This window comes from Sus scrofa, chromosome 1 (assembly GCF_054392235.1).
Source record: "Sus scrofa isolate SSC_HxYL_T2T_F1_AM1 chromosome 1, Sscrofa_HxYL_maternal_Yorkshire_Landrace_v2.0, whole genome shotgun sequence".
NCBI classification, from domain to species: domain Eukaryota; kingdom Metazoa; phylum Chordata; class Mammalia; order Artiodactyla; family Suidae; genus Sus; species Sus scrofa.
Window position 1 is genome coordinate 129,380,420 of NC_139383.1, and position 15,190 is coordinate 129,395,609.

Here is a 15,190-nt window from a genome sequence, read left to right on the forward strand (position 1 = left end):
AATTCCCAGGCTAGGGGTCAAATGGGAGTGGCAGCTGCTGGCCTACACCACAGCCATAGCAACACAGGATCCTTTAACCCACTGAGGGAGGCCAGGGATCAGATCTGCATCCTCATGGATACTAGTCGGGTTCATAAACTACTGAGCCACAACAGGAACTCTGAAATAAGCTTTATTATTCCCATTTTATTAATAAGGAAACTAAGTCTCAGAGAGGCCAAGTGATGTGCCCAAGGAGACAGATGAGTAAGGGTCAGAGCCTGGCTTTGAATCTGGAGCCTTTAGTGAGGGGAGCTGGATAAAATTCACTGTTTAGACTGGTGACTTAGTGCCTGTTGTTAGCATTGCCAAACTGGCCAACAGGCAGTGGTTCTCAAGATTTGGCTGCAAAATGGAATCACTTGGAGGAGGTTTTAAATTCATAGGCGGTCACTCCTCATACCAATTACAACAGACTCTCTGGAGGAGGGACTAAGTATCAGGATTTTTTAAAAAACAATCCTGGGATGATTTGAATGTGGGGCAAAGCTTGGGAACCACTTCGGCCAGTATTGGGACCTCCACATACTTGCTGGGGCGCTGGTGACAAGGGGAATAAAATCAGGTGTGTACCTCTGCTCTTAGGAGCAGCTGGTTCCTATTTATATTTTCTCTTCTCTGGAGCTGTCAAGCAAATCTTTTATTTACACAGTGTGCACTGAAATCCCATGAGTCCACTTTGGAAAGCTGGCCTATTTTTTTCAAATTTATTTTAGCTTCCTTTGGAAAAAAATAGCTCATGGTTGAGGTAATATGGCACAAGCCTTAAAACATATGCTGAAGCAGATGGGAAAAGAGCCAGAGTCAAGATGCAGCCCTGCCTTTCTAGCTGTTCTGGTTTTCAGCCCTGCAAGAGAAATATCCTTTCCTTTTTTACCTGAGTTTGTCCTGATCCTGACATTCTACCTGGATCTGCAACCCTCACCCCCTCAAAAAAAACCCTAACAACTCTGTAGAAACCAGTAGGTTTAACCTCTTAAATATTGGAATACAAAACATAATAGATATTTGAAATGACTGCTTATAAAAATTGTTTGATAAAATATTTAAAATTCTTGGAGTTCCCATTGTGGCTCAGTAGTAACGAACGCGACTAGCATCCATGAGAACTTGGGTTCAATTCCTGGCCTCCCTCAGTGGGTTAAGTCTCAGGCATTGTCATGAGCTGTGGTGTAGGTCACAGACACAGCTTGGCTCCTGTATGGCTGTGGCTATGGCATAGGCTGGCAGCTACAGCTCCAGCTCTGATTCAACCCCTAGCTTGGGAAATTCTATATGCCACATGTAGCCCTAAAAAGAAAAAAAAAAAAATCTGTACAATAAAGATTATATGATTATAGGTTGGAACCACATAAAACCAAGCAACTGATGCTGGTATCATGGATGCCAAGGTGGGCCCCAGGGCCATTCACTTAAAGAATTTGTGCACAAGGATGCCATTTGACATGCCTGTAAGATGAAAGCAGGGATGCTGGGATGAGCACTGGATGGAGTCAAGGGACAAAAGTTCAAGGCCCAGCTCTGCCTCTCTTTAGCTATGAGCTCTTGGCAAAGTCAGTTCATCTTCTGAGCCTTGGTTTACTTATCTGTAAATTACAGAGTGCATTCTGAAAAGGAGATTGGCAGTTTCTACACAGGGGGAAAAATTTTCCTGTGCTGTCCTGGAAACTCCTGTGTTGGTGGTAGGTCTCTGGCCTGCCTTAGCTCCCGGCAAACTTGCTGACTCACTGGAGAGAAGTCGGCCTCACTATTTTTTGGACAATTCCAGCAGAATGCCTTGGGACTTCAATAAAGGCATGCATTTTGTTCTCTTAGGTTGCTTTAAAAATAAAAGCATCCCCATGTGTTAGTCAACTTATCAATTTATTAATTAAAGAAGCTGCTTTCTTTTTTCTGGTCACTATAAAGATGTGGGAATGGTAGGATATTTAGGGGAAAGTTATCTTAGATATTACCTTTTTCAACTTAATTCCATTATCTAGCCATAAAGTTGACAAATGATAGCATTGAAATGAGTTTATGGGGATTGTAATGCTTATCTCATCCCTTGGATGATTTTAAAAAAAGATTTTCAGTGACTCATAGAGCAGAAGTGAATGAGTAAACATCAAACTGGCAAAAAAGAGCCACTCTTAGATCATGGAATAAAGCTTTAATGTTCTTTGGTCTCCAGAGAGCAATTTACTTAAACTATTAAGGAACTTTACAGATATGGTTGAAATTTGAATACATTTTATTTTATTGGCATATACCTATATTTAGGAATCATAATGAACCATTCACATAACTGCACCAACTAGAAACTAGTATTTTAAGATATTATTCGTAGGAAGTTCCCTTGTGGTGTAGGAGGTGCAGGTTCGATCCCAGGCCTGGGAACTTCCACATACCATGGGTGTGACAAAATTTTTTTTTTTTAATTTTAAAAATGAAAATAAGGAGTTCCCGTTGTGGTACAGCAGAAACGAATCCCACTAGGAACCACAAAGTAGCAGGTTCGATCCCTGGCCTCACTCAGTGGGTTAAGGATCCGGTGATGCCATGAGCTGTGGTATAGGTTGCAGATGTGGTTGTGATGCTGTGGCTGTGATGCAGGCCGGTGATTACAGTTCCAATTAGACCCCCTAGCCTGGGAACCTCCATATGCCATGGGTGCGGCCCTAGAAAAAGACAAAAACAAATCAATCAAAATAAAAATAAAATATTCTCAGTGTGAATTCCTGTAGAAAGCAAGAGTTTAAACAGTCTAAACTATTTTCAAAGGCCAAAGTGTCACTTTTCATCACTAGTAATTAAGTTGGTTTTTTATATTAAGCCTGATGTGAGATGCATGTAAATTTTCTTTGTAAGTTGAAGAGTGATACACACGGAGGCTGTTGTTGTTGTTGCTATTATTATTCCTATTCCTCACAGGCCCCAGCATATGCCTGGCATCCTTAATAGTTATTTGCTGCGGTTAGATGGGGCCATCATCTTACTTCTCAAGACCAAAACAGACCCCCTACAGATTTTCCTGCCAGTGTGTCCTGCTTCTAATTATTTCCTTAAGTGGTTTTAGATGAGCCATTACCTTATCTCTTGCTGTGCTCAGTAATGTCCCCCAACTTTCTCTCTTAAGGGAGCCTGCTCTACGTGTTCCTGGCTTGTGTTGTACTTCCCTACAAATGAATTAAGAACTATTCTTAGGCCATTTCAAAGATTGCTTGTGTCCTCAAAGGCTGGCAGTCGTCCTTGTATTCCTTCTGTAGCTTCCTGAACACACTGCCACGCATGCCAACAGAATAAATGTTTATTTATTGCTGAATAAACGTCTCAGGAAACCCAGGAAACCCTGCCTTCACCCACATGGATGCTTGCATTTTTCTGCCTAGAAACAGGTGTTTTCTCATTGGGATTTATAATAGAGAAGCAAAATAGCTTTTGAAAAGTGCAAATAAAGAAACTGTACCTACAATGATATGTGTTATAATATGTGCTTTTGAAGATGAATTACATTTTTTTCTAAGAAATGGGCCCATGGCTTAAGCTCCATTTGATGTTTTCTAAATTATATTAGAATCGGTTTTCCTCATCTCAGGGTAAAGGGGATTACAGGTGGCGTAAATAAATTAAATCTATAAATGACGGGAGGGAGGAGAGAATAAATTTTAGCCTGAAGGCCCTACCCTTTTCCTTATGTTTCTAGAGAGACATTACAAAGATTAACTCTAAATGGATGGAGTTTTACTCTTCTCTCTCCCCATTATTCCCTAACAGAAATCCTAATGAGAAATCTAACCTCGTCTTTAGTCTCCAAACACTCACATCCTAAATAGGAAGTAGTGGGCTACCAAGAATCAGCTCCTTCATATTCCCTTTTTACATACTGTTTTCCTAAAACAAGCAAAGAGACCTGTCAGCCCCCATTCCTAGGGGTATTTGTACAGTGATAAAAGGTGCTGTCCCAAGCACTGAACATGCTGCCTCAGTGAGTAGAGGACCAAGCTGATGGCTTGCAGTGTTCCAGGGAAGGACAGTCATCATCACGTCACCACATGGGGGTTGCTCCTGCAGGAGGTGATTCAGGCATACTGAGCTGTAGTTCTATGTGCCGCCCAATTCCTGCCTCTATATCTCGGGCCACAGGGCCACTCTTTTCCTGGTTGGCTATCTTTGAAAGGTTTATCACTCATCCTCTACCTTATATCCATTAGGATGGCTCCCATCAAAAATTCTTGGAAAGTAAAAGTGGTGGTGAGAATGCGGAGAAATTGGAACGTTTGTACACTGTTGGTGGGGATGAAGTGTCAAACCACTATGGAAAGCAGTGGTTTCTCAAAAAATTAAAAATGGAATTACCATGTGACCTAGCAATTCTACTTCTGGGAATGTGAGTATTCTCCCCCCAGACTGAATATTTCTGAGTCTTCAGATACTTATACATCCATGTTCAGAACAGCATTATTTACAAGAGCCAAAAGGCGGAAGCAACACAAGTGTCCACAGACAAATGGATGGACAAACAAAATGTGGTGAATACATTCAATAGAATATTACTCGGCCTTAAAAGGGATGGAAATTCTGGAGTTCCATCGTGGCTCAGTGGTTGACAAACCCCGCTAGCATCCACGAGGACGTGGGTTTGATCCCTGGCCTCGATCAATGGGTTAAGGATCTGGTGTTGCTGTGGCTGTGGTGTAGGCTGGCAGCTACAGCTCTGATGCAACCCCTAGCCTGGGAAACTCCATATGCCGTGGGTGGAGCCCTAAAAGGACAGAAAAAAAAGGGGGGGACGGAAATGCTGACATATGCTACAACGTAGAGGAAACTTGATGACCTTATGTTAAGCAAAATAAGCCAGTCTCAAAAGGAAAAATACTACATGATTCCACTTATCTGAAATAGCTACAGTGATCAAATTCACAGTGACAGAAAGTAGACTGGTGGTTGCCAGAGGCTGGAGAGCCAGAGGGAGTTGGGTGTTACTATTTAATGAGTACAGTGTTTCAGTTTTTCAAGATGAAAAGAGTTCTAGAAATGGATGGTGGTGATGGCAGCACAATCAATGTACTTAATACCACTAAACTTTATCCTTAGAATGGTAAATTTTATGTTTTATGTATATATTCTACTACAGTTAAAAAAAAGATATTTATAAAAGTTTCCATTCATCCAAAGTGGGCCTAGGGTTGGGTAGAAGTATCAAGGCAGCATGACTGATCAGCAAAGATGACATGTACTTCACCAGTTCCCCCTTCCCGTGCCCATGGCAAACATTATTAATTAATCATTGCAACATTCTTTCCTCCTGAGTCCAGATGCAACCTCATAACCTTTTCCAACATAAGCTACTACCAATCAATAGATCTGATGTGTTAGCTATATCAATATAGGAGAAAATTGTGATGGTCTATGAAAACGCTGCTAGAGAGAAGAAGGGCAAAATAATCTAAAACGTCATGAGATAGGAAAAATCAACATGAACTAGATATATTTAAAAAATTATTTAAAAGAAGAAAAAAATTTTCTTTTTCAGCCCTGTCTCAAAAAGTCCCAATAACTCAAATACAATCAGTACCTTTGGACAACATCATCACTCATTTGAACCTAATTAACCTGGGTTTGATTTTCTGTATTTTCTACATAAAAGAACCAAAACTCTTTGTGGGAGAAGTGATTTCAAGTCTTGAGACAGGAAAATTCAGAATGAGTCTAGAATAGCCTGTTTAGGAGGTCAGGATTAACATATACACACTACCATATACAAAACAGAGAAACAACAAGGACCTAATGTATAGCACAGGGAACTATATTCAATAACTCGTCATAACCTATAATGGGAAAGAATCTGAAAAAAAAATATACGAATCATTTTGCTGTACACCTAAAACTAATACAACCTTGTAAATTAACTATAATTAAAAAAATTTATAAAGAGCCTATGCTTTAAAAACCACTAGGTACAGTGCTAAAAGAACAAAGGAGAAATTTGGAGGCTGGGTTCCCACTCTCCAAGATATACCAGTTTAAGCAGAAAAATCATCATCATCATCATTATCATCATGAACTGGAACAATTTACATAAATGGAGAAAGTTAAAGGGTTAACAAAGATAGTAGTAATATAAAAGAAAAATAGTCTGTACTTTTATCGTTCTTATTAAGTTATAAGGTATTAAATACAAAGCTAGTTTCTTTCTTTTCTGCATAATATACAGACACTGTTAAGCAGGGTCTTTTATCAAGTATGAAAGTGAACCTATTTCTAATGGGAGAAATTAGGAACTTGTATGTGGGCCAAGCAGTGTCTTCAAAATTGAGAGCACAATCAGCTCTTGTAGCCTCATACCATAATTACAGCATGGAATAAGCAGTCTGTCAGCTCATTGCCACTAATGATTGTCTGTAATAAACAATGAAAAAAGAGTCCAATAGCATGTTTCCAGATGATAAATTAGCTGAAAGTCATACTTGCCACCCTCTCCCACAAGAGAGCAATGACCCACTCCCTCAGCTTCCAAGGAATGAAACCTAGATGACCCTACTAATGAGACACAGATAAGACAGAAATAAGGTTCCAATTATACTAAGAGTTCAATATATCATAATGACAAAAAAAAAGTAGGTTTAAGCCATCTGTTCACAACTTCTGGTAAAGATACTTGAGTTCAAAAAAAGAATATTTGTCCGAGAGACAGATGTAATTTTCCATGATGTAACTAGTACACTTTATAATAAAAGGGGCTCAAACTTCTGGGTTATAAAACCAGATCCTCCATCCTGACTTAAAATCAGAGTTAACAACTTTGAATTTGCAACTTCATGGTCTTTTTCTTTGCGGTTATGGTAATGTTTCTCAAAACCCAGAAAGATGTGAATTTAAATCAAGTACATTTATTAGAGTTGAGCAAAAATTGGACCGCGGGAATATGTAAGAACAAGAATAAAAACAAATTTTATAATTACTGGACTAGTTTAGTGTGCGCTTTTTTGCTTTCTAAGGTATTTAGGTTATTTAAGGAAATAGGATGTGTTTGATTTATGATTTTTAAGCAAGCCCTTGAAAGCGTTTGTCAGATTGCAATTACTATAAATGATTAAGAAAATTTGCTTTGTTAAATCTGTAAATTTTGATGACTTCACTGTAATATGTGATTATTTAGAGGCGAGTTAATTATGTTTAAATAAATATTGCTTAGTAAGTTCTTAAGATCATAAATTAAACATTGAATAATGTACAAATGGTCATGAGCATTCCTTTCCAAACACAAAAGCCCATTGGACACTACAGACCTTCAAAAGATGAAACCAATCTGCCATTGCAGGAGACTCAAGACCATTAAAAAACACTGCTACTCAAATAAAGATTCATGTGCTGAATCTTTTTTATGTGGATGGTGCTAATTTCTTAGATTTGGTGGAACTGGCCTTTCAAATGACCCTTTAAGTGAAAGTTTTTGTTTCCCCAATTTCATTATCAACCTAGAGCTGTCATTTCCATACCTTTTGGCTCATCTGTCTTTCCTCTTGGGTTTGAGTCATCATCCTTTGTGGAATCCTTCAAAGTTCCATATTCCTTTTCCATCTTAGCAGCTTCTTCCTTGGTACTGTCTGTTTCTTCATGACTCTTTTCTGATGGGGCTGTAATCAGATTGTGCACTGTTACACCCCTGTTTCCTGTCTATTAATTCCTAATGTAGAAATACATTTATTGGAAATGTATAGTTTAAAGTCAGATCATTTTTTGAACTGAAAGAGATCTTAGTGATTATCTAGTCTGACTCTTCGCCCCCATTTCATGAAAGAGGAAGCAGGTCCAAAGAGGGAAGAGGTGGAGTTCCCCTTGTGGCTCAGGGTAATGAATTCGACTAGTATCCATGAGGATGTGGGTTCCATCCTTGGCCTTGCTTAGTGGGTTAAGGACCTAGCATTGCTATGGCAATGCTGTAGGCCGGCAGTTACAGCTCTGACTGGATCCCTAGCCTGGGGACTTCCATATGCTGCAGATGCGGCCCTAACAAAAACCAAAAAAACCAAAAAACCCCACCACCCCCCAAGTTAGCAGAAGAGCTGGGCCAACCCCCCACCCCCAGCTTTCTGGATTCTGGTTGTGTCTATTTCTTTCTGCCACACTGTGTTATTGTATAGATTATTCCCATCAATGTAGGCATTCAAGTGGGACATGTCAGGCCCCAAAGTAAATTTGAGTCTTAATTCCAAATGAAAATAACTCTTTGGTTGCTTCATCTTTCCTTGATGTTGTGTTTTTGAATAGTCTATTACACAGAGTAGCACCTAACGGTTTGGGGCTATGGCTAGACTTCTCTCCTGCCTCTTTCTTCATCTTCCCTTACCCCTGGTCACTTTAATGCAGAGAAGAGAATTTGACCCTGGCTGTCAAGAAGGGATAAGCCCCCCTTACTTACTTCTCATTTCCTTCTAGAAATATTTTTTTTTTGGTTGTTGTTGTTGTCTTTTTGTCTTTTCTAGGGCCATACCTGCAGCATATAGAGGTTCCCAGGCTAGGGGTCTAATCAGATGTAGGCACCGGCCTATACCACAGCAACACGGGATCTGAGCCGAGTCTGTGACCCACACCACAGCTCACAGCAACACTGGATCCTTAACCCACTGATCAAGGCCAGGGATTGAACCTGAAACCTCATGGTTTCTAGCCGGGTTCGTTAACCACTGTGCCACGACGGGAACTCCCAGAAATCTTATTTTGAATTCAACAATCATAAACCCTGAAGTAGGTAACCCCTTGAAAACAGTTGTAACTCATCCTTGAATTCAATAATATAGAGAAACTTGGGCAGTCTAACAATTATTGCATTTTTGTTTTTTGTTTTTTTGTCTTTTTTCTTTTTAGGGCTGCATCCACAGCATATGGAGGTTCCCAGGCTAGGGGTCTAATTGGAGCTATAGCTGCTGGTCTACGTCAGAGCCATAGCAACACCGGATCCAAGCCATGTCTATAACCTACACCACAGCTCATGGCAACATTGGATCCTTAACCCACTGAGCAAGGCCAGGGTTCGAACCAGCAACCTCATGGTTCCTAGTCAGATTCATTTCCACTGTGCCAGGGTGGGAACTCCAAGGTTTCTTTTTCAATAAAAGGTTATTATGGAGTTCCCATTGTGGCTCAGTGGAAACGAATCTGACTAGCATCCGTGAGGGCTCAAGTTTGACCCCCAGCCTTGCTCAGTGGGTTAAGGATCTGGTGTTGTCATGAGCTGTGGTACAGGTCGCAGACATGGCTCGGATCCCACATTGCTGTGACTGTGGTGTAGGCCAGCAGTTACAGCACCAATTTGGCCCCTAGCCTGGGAACCTCCATATGTCATGAGTGCGGCCCTAAAAAGACTTAAAAAAAAAAGAAAAAGTTATTACTATAGAAAAATAGGACAAAAAAGAAATTATTGTTTCACTTTGCAAAATATCCACTGCTAGTATTGTAGTATACACATGTGTATATGCACATATATATTTTGATTGATAATTTTTTTCAGTTATGCAATTTTGTTCCTTGCTTTTGTCATTAACATCATTATGGATGTTTCCAGATTATTGAAAACTGCTTGAAAACGTCATTTTAAAGGGCTGTGTATTCTTTTTTTTTTTGTCTTTTTAGGGCCACACCTGCAGCATATGGAGGTTCCCAGGCTAGGTGTTGAATCAGAGCTACAGCTGTCGGCCTATACCACAGTCACAGCAACACACGATCTGAGCCACATCTGCAACCTACACTACAGCTCATGGCAATGCAGTATCCTTAACCCACTGAGCGAGGCCAGGGATCGAACCTGCGTCCTCATGGATACTAGTCAGATTAGTTTTTATCAAGTATATGTATATAATTTCCATGATATGGACACAAAATTAAAGTATGAGTTGGTGATCTTTTCTCTTTCTGTGCTTCCCTCATCTCTGGAAGGATCCTTTGCACAACTCTGCCCCACAGCAATTGCCAGGCTAAGCAGGGTGAAGGGTGGAGATGCAGAAGTGAAGAAACTGAGAGAAGGGGACAAATCATACCACATGGGGGCGGGGGGCACAGAGGAGGGAGAGAGGAGAGCAAATCGGGGGGTGGTGGAGGGGGAATAGAGGGTCAGGGACAGTGATCTGGACTGAGGTGATGTGGAAAGAGAAAGAGATACCTAAAGGAGAATTTTAGGAAGGATTGCTCCATTTGTGATATAGCTCTCACCTTTTCATTCTTAGCTACTACCTAAGAATCTTCGGTAAAGACCTCATTTCTTTTCATTCCTTCTTGGGATCAGATTGCTGTGCTGAGACTGGCCACGGTTATAGGTACTTAATCTTATAGTTGGATTTCAGGTTTTCAAACTTTTTGAAATCTGCAATTCTATTTCAGTGTTTACCAAAGTTCATGATTTACCACTCAAAAGCTTTTTATTTGGCTAAAAGCTGGAAAAAATAGTAAAATTAATCATACCTGGGAAAAGCTTGCTTTTATTGTCAGTAACATTTTTTTCTAGCTTATTCTTAGTCTGAAGAGCAATTGTTTCATCCAAGTTTTCTGGAAGAGGGGAGGAAAAGAAATAACATTTTACGTCCTGAAAGATGATTTCAAAGTTTTGCTAAAAATGTTTAAATCTCATCAGAAATATCATAATCACAACTCCACAGTATTAACACTCTAGCAAGTTGCTTTACTATGGATTTTATTTCTAGGAATCAAAGACTCTCAGGATGGAAAGACATAAAGTTTGAGGTCCTCAAGTTCAACTTTGTACTCAGTTAATAGCAAATGTCCCTTCCACTTTTCTGTAACCACTGCTAGATCACATCTAGGGTTGGGGCCTATGCCAGATGCCTGTGGTTTTGGCCTACTCAACACCCTTTGGTCACTACACCTTGATTTTCTTCTGGAGAACCTAGTCTTCTCCCACTCTTAGCATATTTGGCTCCAGGGGTAGCAGAATAACCCCAGCTTGGATCCTCCAACCCTCGGGCTGTAGTGCTGGGTTCAAGGAGGAGCATATGACTCAAGCCAGGCCAGTGAGAGTTAATGCTAGGAAGAAGAGGCTCTCTTTCCACTAGGCTTGCTATACTGTGAGGATATGAGATTGGGGCTCTGCCAGCCTTTTTGTTTCTGTAAGGGAGCAGCTTATCTGGAATGATATGTATATACACAATATATACAATACAATGTATACAACCTATACAATATATACAATATCAATATACAGAAAGTCAGTGAGATGGGGAAGGATGAATTCCTTACACTATTGGGAGGCTTCACAAACCTGAAGCCAGACTACCACTGCTCCTGGACTTTTCACTTGCATAAGGAAATTCCCTTTTCACTTAAGCTGAACAGTCAGATTTCTGTCATTTGGGGCCCTCACCCATTCACGAGGCAGCTAGGTCTATTGTTAATCTTAATTTTTTTTTTTTTTTTTTTTTTTTTTGGCCACACCTGTGGCATGCAGTTCTCCGGCCAGGGATCAAACCCATGCTGTGTTTTCAGTCTGTGCCACAGCCGCAGCAACACAAGATCCTTAATCCACTGCTTCCCAAGAGAACTTCCTTAAATTTTTTTTTTCATTGAGATAGAATGTTGTGTAAGTTTAAGGTATATAAAGTGTTGATTTGATATAGTCTGCAATATGATTACCACCATAGTGTTAGCTAACACCTCTACCATGTTAGGTATCTTAAGGGTGAGAATTTCTCTGCTCATATTAGGCAGAAATCTGTATCCTTGACTTTGTCCTAATTCTACTCTTTGGAGTAACATCTCATAGGTGTTACCAGACAGGAACCTAGACTGTGACCACCTCCAGGTAGTTAATGAATTAGAATCCACATTCTCGGTGTTCATGTTATTTGACTAGCCACAAATCCATCTCCCTAATAGGACAGGGCTTTTTTGCTATTTGCAAACAAGCATTTCTTTGCAATTAGCCTATAAAGATTCCATTGTTACTTTGTATTATTTTTTCTCCAAGAAAACTCTTCCTTCTACCCCATCCCATTCCTATTTTGAGAAGAAAATCATTCTATTGTGTGACATATTCTGCTTTCACCTTTAAGATAGTGACCATAGCTGGCAAACTTTATAGTCACCCTACACTGTTGGGGCCAGAACAGAAAAGTAAATCACTGTCTTTGTCATTGTTTGTCACTTGCTGAGATCTGAGGTGAGGAGGCTAGTTAATACTCTCTAGTATACCCATGGTGCCCTGAGCCCTTGGGGGCCTGAGGATGGACCTCCACGGCAGTGCAAGTCAAAAGCTAATGTGCTTTTACAGAAACATTCTTTGCATACAACTGATTGCATGATTTTAAAATTATATATATATATATATATAATATACACATATATGAAAATGAACAGAAAATCATAAAGAAACTATAACATTTATTATGCCCAGGTAATATTTTGCTACATTTCTTTCCAACTTTCTATATGTTTATCCATTTTTTAGCACCAAAATTAAGGTCATATTCTAAATGGCTTTAAGCATTCAACAGCATATCCCCATGTCATTAGTCTTTACAGTATTTATTAATAATTATATTAAACATATTATTAAAAACACAAACATTAAAATTTTAGTCTATCATAAGAATAATTTACATTAATAAAGGAAACTAAAGATGATTCAAAGAAATGGAAAAATATCCCATGTCTTGGATTGGAAGAATTAATATTGTTAAAATGGCCATACCACCCAAAGCAATCCACAAATTTAACATGATCCCTATCAAATTACCCATGACATCATTCACAGAACTAGGACAAATAATCTTAAAATTTATGTGAAAACATAAAAGACCCAGAATTGCCAAAGCAATCTGAAGGAAAAGAACAAAGTTAGAGGCATAACCCTCCCAGACTTCAGACAATATTACAAGCCTACAGTAATAAAAACAGCACAGTATTGGCACAAAAACAGATATATGGATCAATGGAACAGAATAGAGAGCCCAGAAATAAACCCACACACTTGTGGACAATTAATCTTCCACAAAGGAGGCAAGAATATACAGGGAAAAGATAGTGTCTTTAGCAAGTGGTATTGGAAAAGTTGGACAGCTGCATATAAAACAATAAAGTTAGAACACAGCCTCATACCATACACAAAAATTAACTCAAAATGGCTTGAAGACTTAAATATAAGACATGATACCATAAAACTCCTTGAAGAGAACATAGGCAAAACATTCTCTGTCAAAAATCATACCAATGTTTTCCTAGGTCAGTCTCTCAAGGCAATAGAAATAAAAGCAAAAATAAACAAATGGGACCTAATCAAACCTACAGGCTTTCATACAGCATAAGAAACCATAAACAAAATGAAAACACAACTCACAAAGTGGGAAAAAATATTTGTAAATGATGTGATCAACAAGGGCATAATTTCCAAAACATACAAACAGCACATATAACTCAATAACAAAAACAAATAACCCAACTGAAAAATGGGCAGAAGACCTACATAGACATTTCTCTAAAGAATACATACAGATGGCCAATAGGCCCATGAAAAAAATGCTCATGATTAGAAAAAGGCAAATCAAAACTACAATGAGGTACCACCTCACACCACTCATAATGGCCACCATTAAAAAGTCTACAAATGATAAATATTAGAGAGGGTGTGGAGTAAAGGGAACCCTCCTACACTGTTGGTGGCAATGTAAATTGGTGTCACCACTATGGAGAAATGTATGGAGGTTCCTCAAAAGACTAAGAATAGGAGTTCCTGTTGTGACTCAGTGGGTTAAGAACCTGACATGGTATCCATGAGGATGCAGGTTCAATCCCTGGTCTTGGCCAGTGAGTTAAGGATTCAGCATTGCTGCAAGCTGTGGTATAGGTCACGAATCTGGCATTGCTGTGGCTGTGGTATAGGCTGGCAACTGCAGCTCTCATTTGACCCCTAGCCCAGGAACTTTCATATGCTGCAGGTACAGCCTTAAAAAGAAAAAAAAAAAAAAAAAAAGACTAAGAATAGAACAATAGGAGTTCCTGTTGTGGCACATTGGAAATGAATCCGATTAGGAACCATGGGGTGGTGGGTTCAATTCCTGGCCTCACTCAGTGGGTTAAGGATCTGGCATTGCCATGAGCTGTAGTGTAGGTTGCAGACACAGCTCGGATCCTGTGTTGCTGTGGCTGTGGTGTAGGCCAGCAGCTACAGCTCTGATTAGACCCCTAGCCTGGGAACCTCCATATGCCATGGGTGCGGCCCTAAAAAAAAAAAGGCAAAAGACATAAAAAAAAAAAAAAAAAAGAATAGAGCAATAGCAATCCCTCTTGTATATCTGGAGAAAACTATAATTTGAAAAAATACATACATCCCAATGTTCATTGCAGCAATATTTATAATAGCCAAGATATAGATGCAACCTACTTGTTCAATGACAGATGAATGGATAAAGAAGATGTACATTTATTCAATGGAATATTACTCAACCATAAACAATAATTAAATAATGCCATTTGCAGCAACATGGATGGATCTAGAGATTACCATACTAAGTGAAGTAAGTCAGACAGAAAAAGACAAATATTATATGATATCAGGTAGATGTAGAATCCTTATGATACAAATGAACCCATTTACAAAATAGAAGCAGATTCACAGACTTCGAAAACAAACTTATGGTTACCAAAGAGGAAAGGTAGTGGAGAGGAATAAAATAGGAATTTGAGACTGACGTATACACACTACTATATATAAAATGGATAATCAACAAGGACCTGCTGTATACCATAGGGAACTCTACGCAATATTCTGTAATAATTTATATGGGAAAAGAATCTGAAAAAGAATGGATATGGGTATATGTATAACTGAATCACTTTTTGTACACCTGTTACTAAGACAACACTGTAAATCAGCTATACTCCAATATTGGAGTTCTCTTGTGGTGCAGCAGGTTAAGGATCTGATGTTGTCATTGCAGCAGCTTGGGTTGTTGCTGTGGCGTGGGCTTGATCCCTGGCCTGGGAATTTCCAAATGCCTTGGGCGTGGCACACATTTTTTTAAAAAAACTACACTCCAATATAAAACAAAAAATTAAATTGAAAAATTTAAAAAGAATACAAAAAAGAATAAATAATTTACATAGCCTCCTCTTATGGGGCAGCTAGTTCATTTCAATTGTTTTGCTTCTATAAACCAGTGCT

At 39.2% G+C, this 15,190-nt stretch overlaps 1 protein-coding gene across 7 annotated transcripts in view; it reads right to left on the bottom strand.

The window, feature by feature from the left end:
* The window catches only part of SCG3 (secretogranin III), a 44,717-nt gene that overhangs the window by 12,371 nt on the left and 17,156 nt on the right, over positions 1-15,190 (bottom strand). For 4 of the 7 annotated variants that reach the window (XR_014811362.1, XR_014811361.1, XR_014811353.1 and 1 more), the window contains exons 9-10: positions 10,480-10,563; positions 7,595-7,658 (exon numbers count right to left, since the gene is read on the bottom strand). Coding sequence is in view for 2 of the 7 variants with exons in the window: in XM_001925911.5 (XP_001925946.1) it covers positions 7,521-7,658; positions 10,480-10,563 (222 nt within the window). In the remaining 5 variants the exon portion in view is untranslated. Of the gene's footprint in view, positions 1-7,520; positions 7,659-10,479; positions 10,564-15,190 lie in introns of those variants that run through there. The other 3 variants (XR_014811348.1, XM_001925911.5, XM_084970185.1) reach the window with 1 other exon arrangement.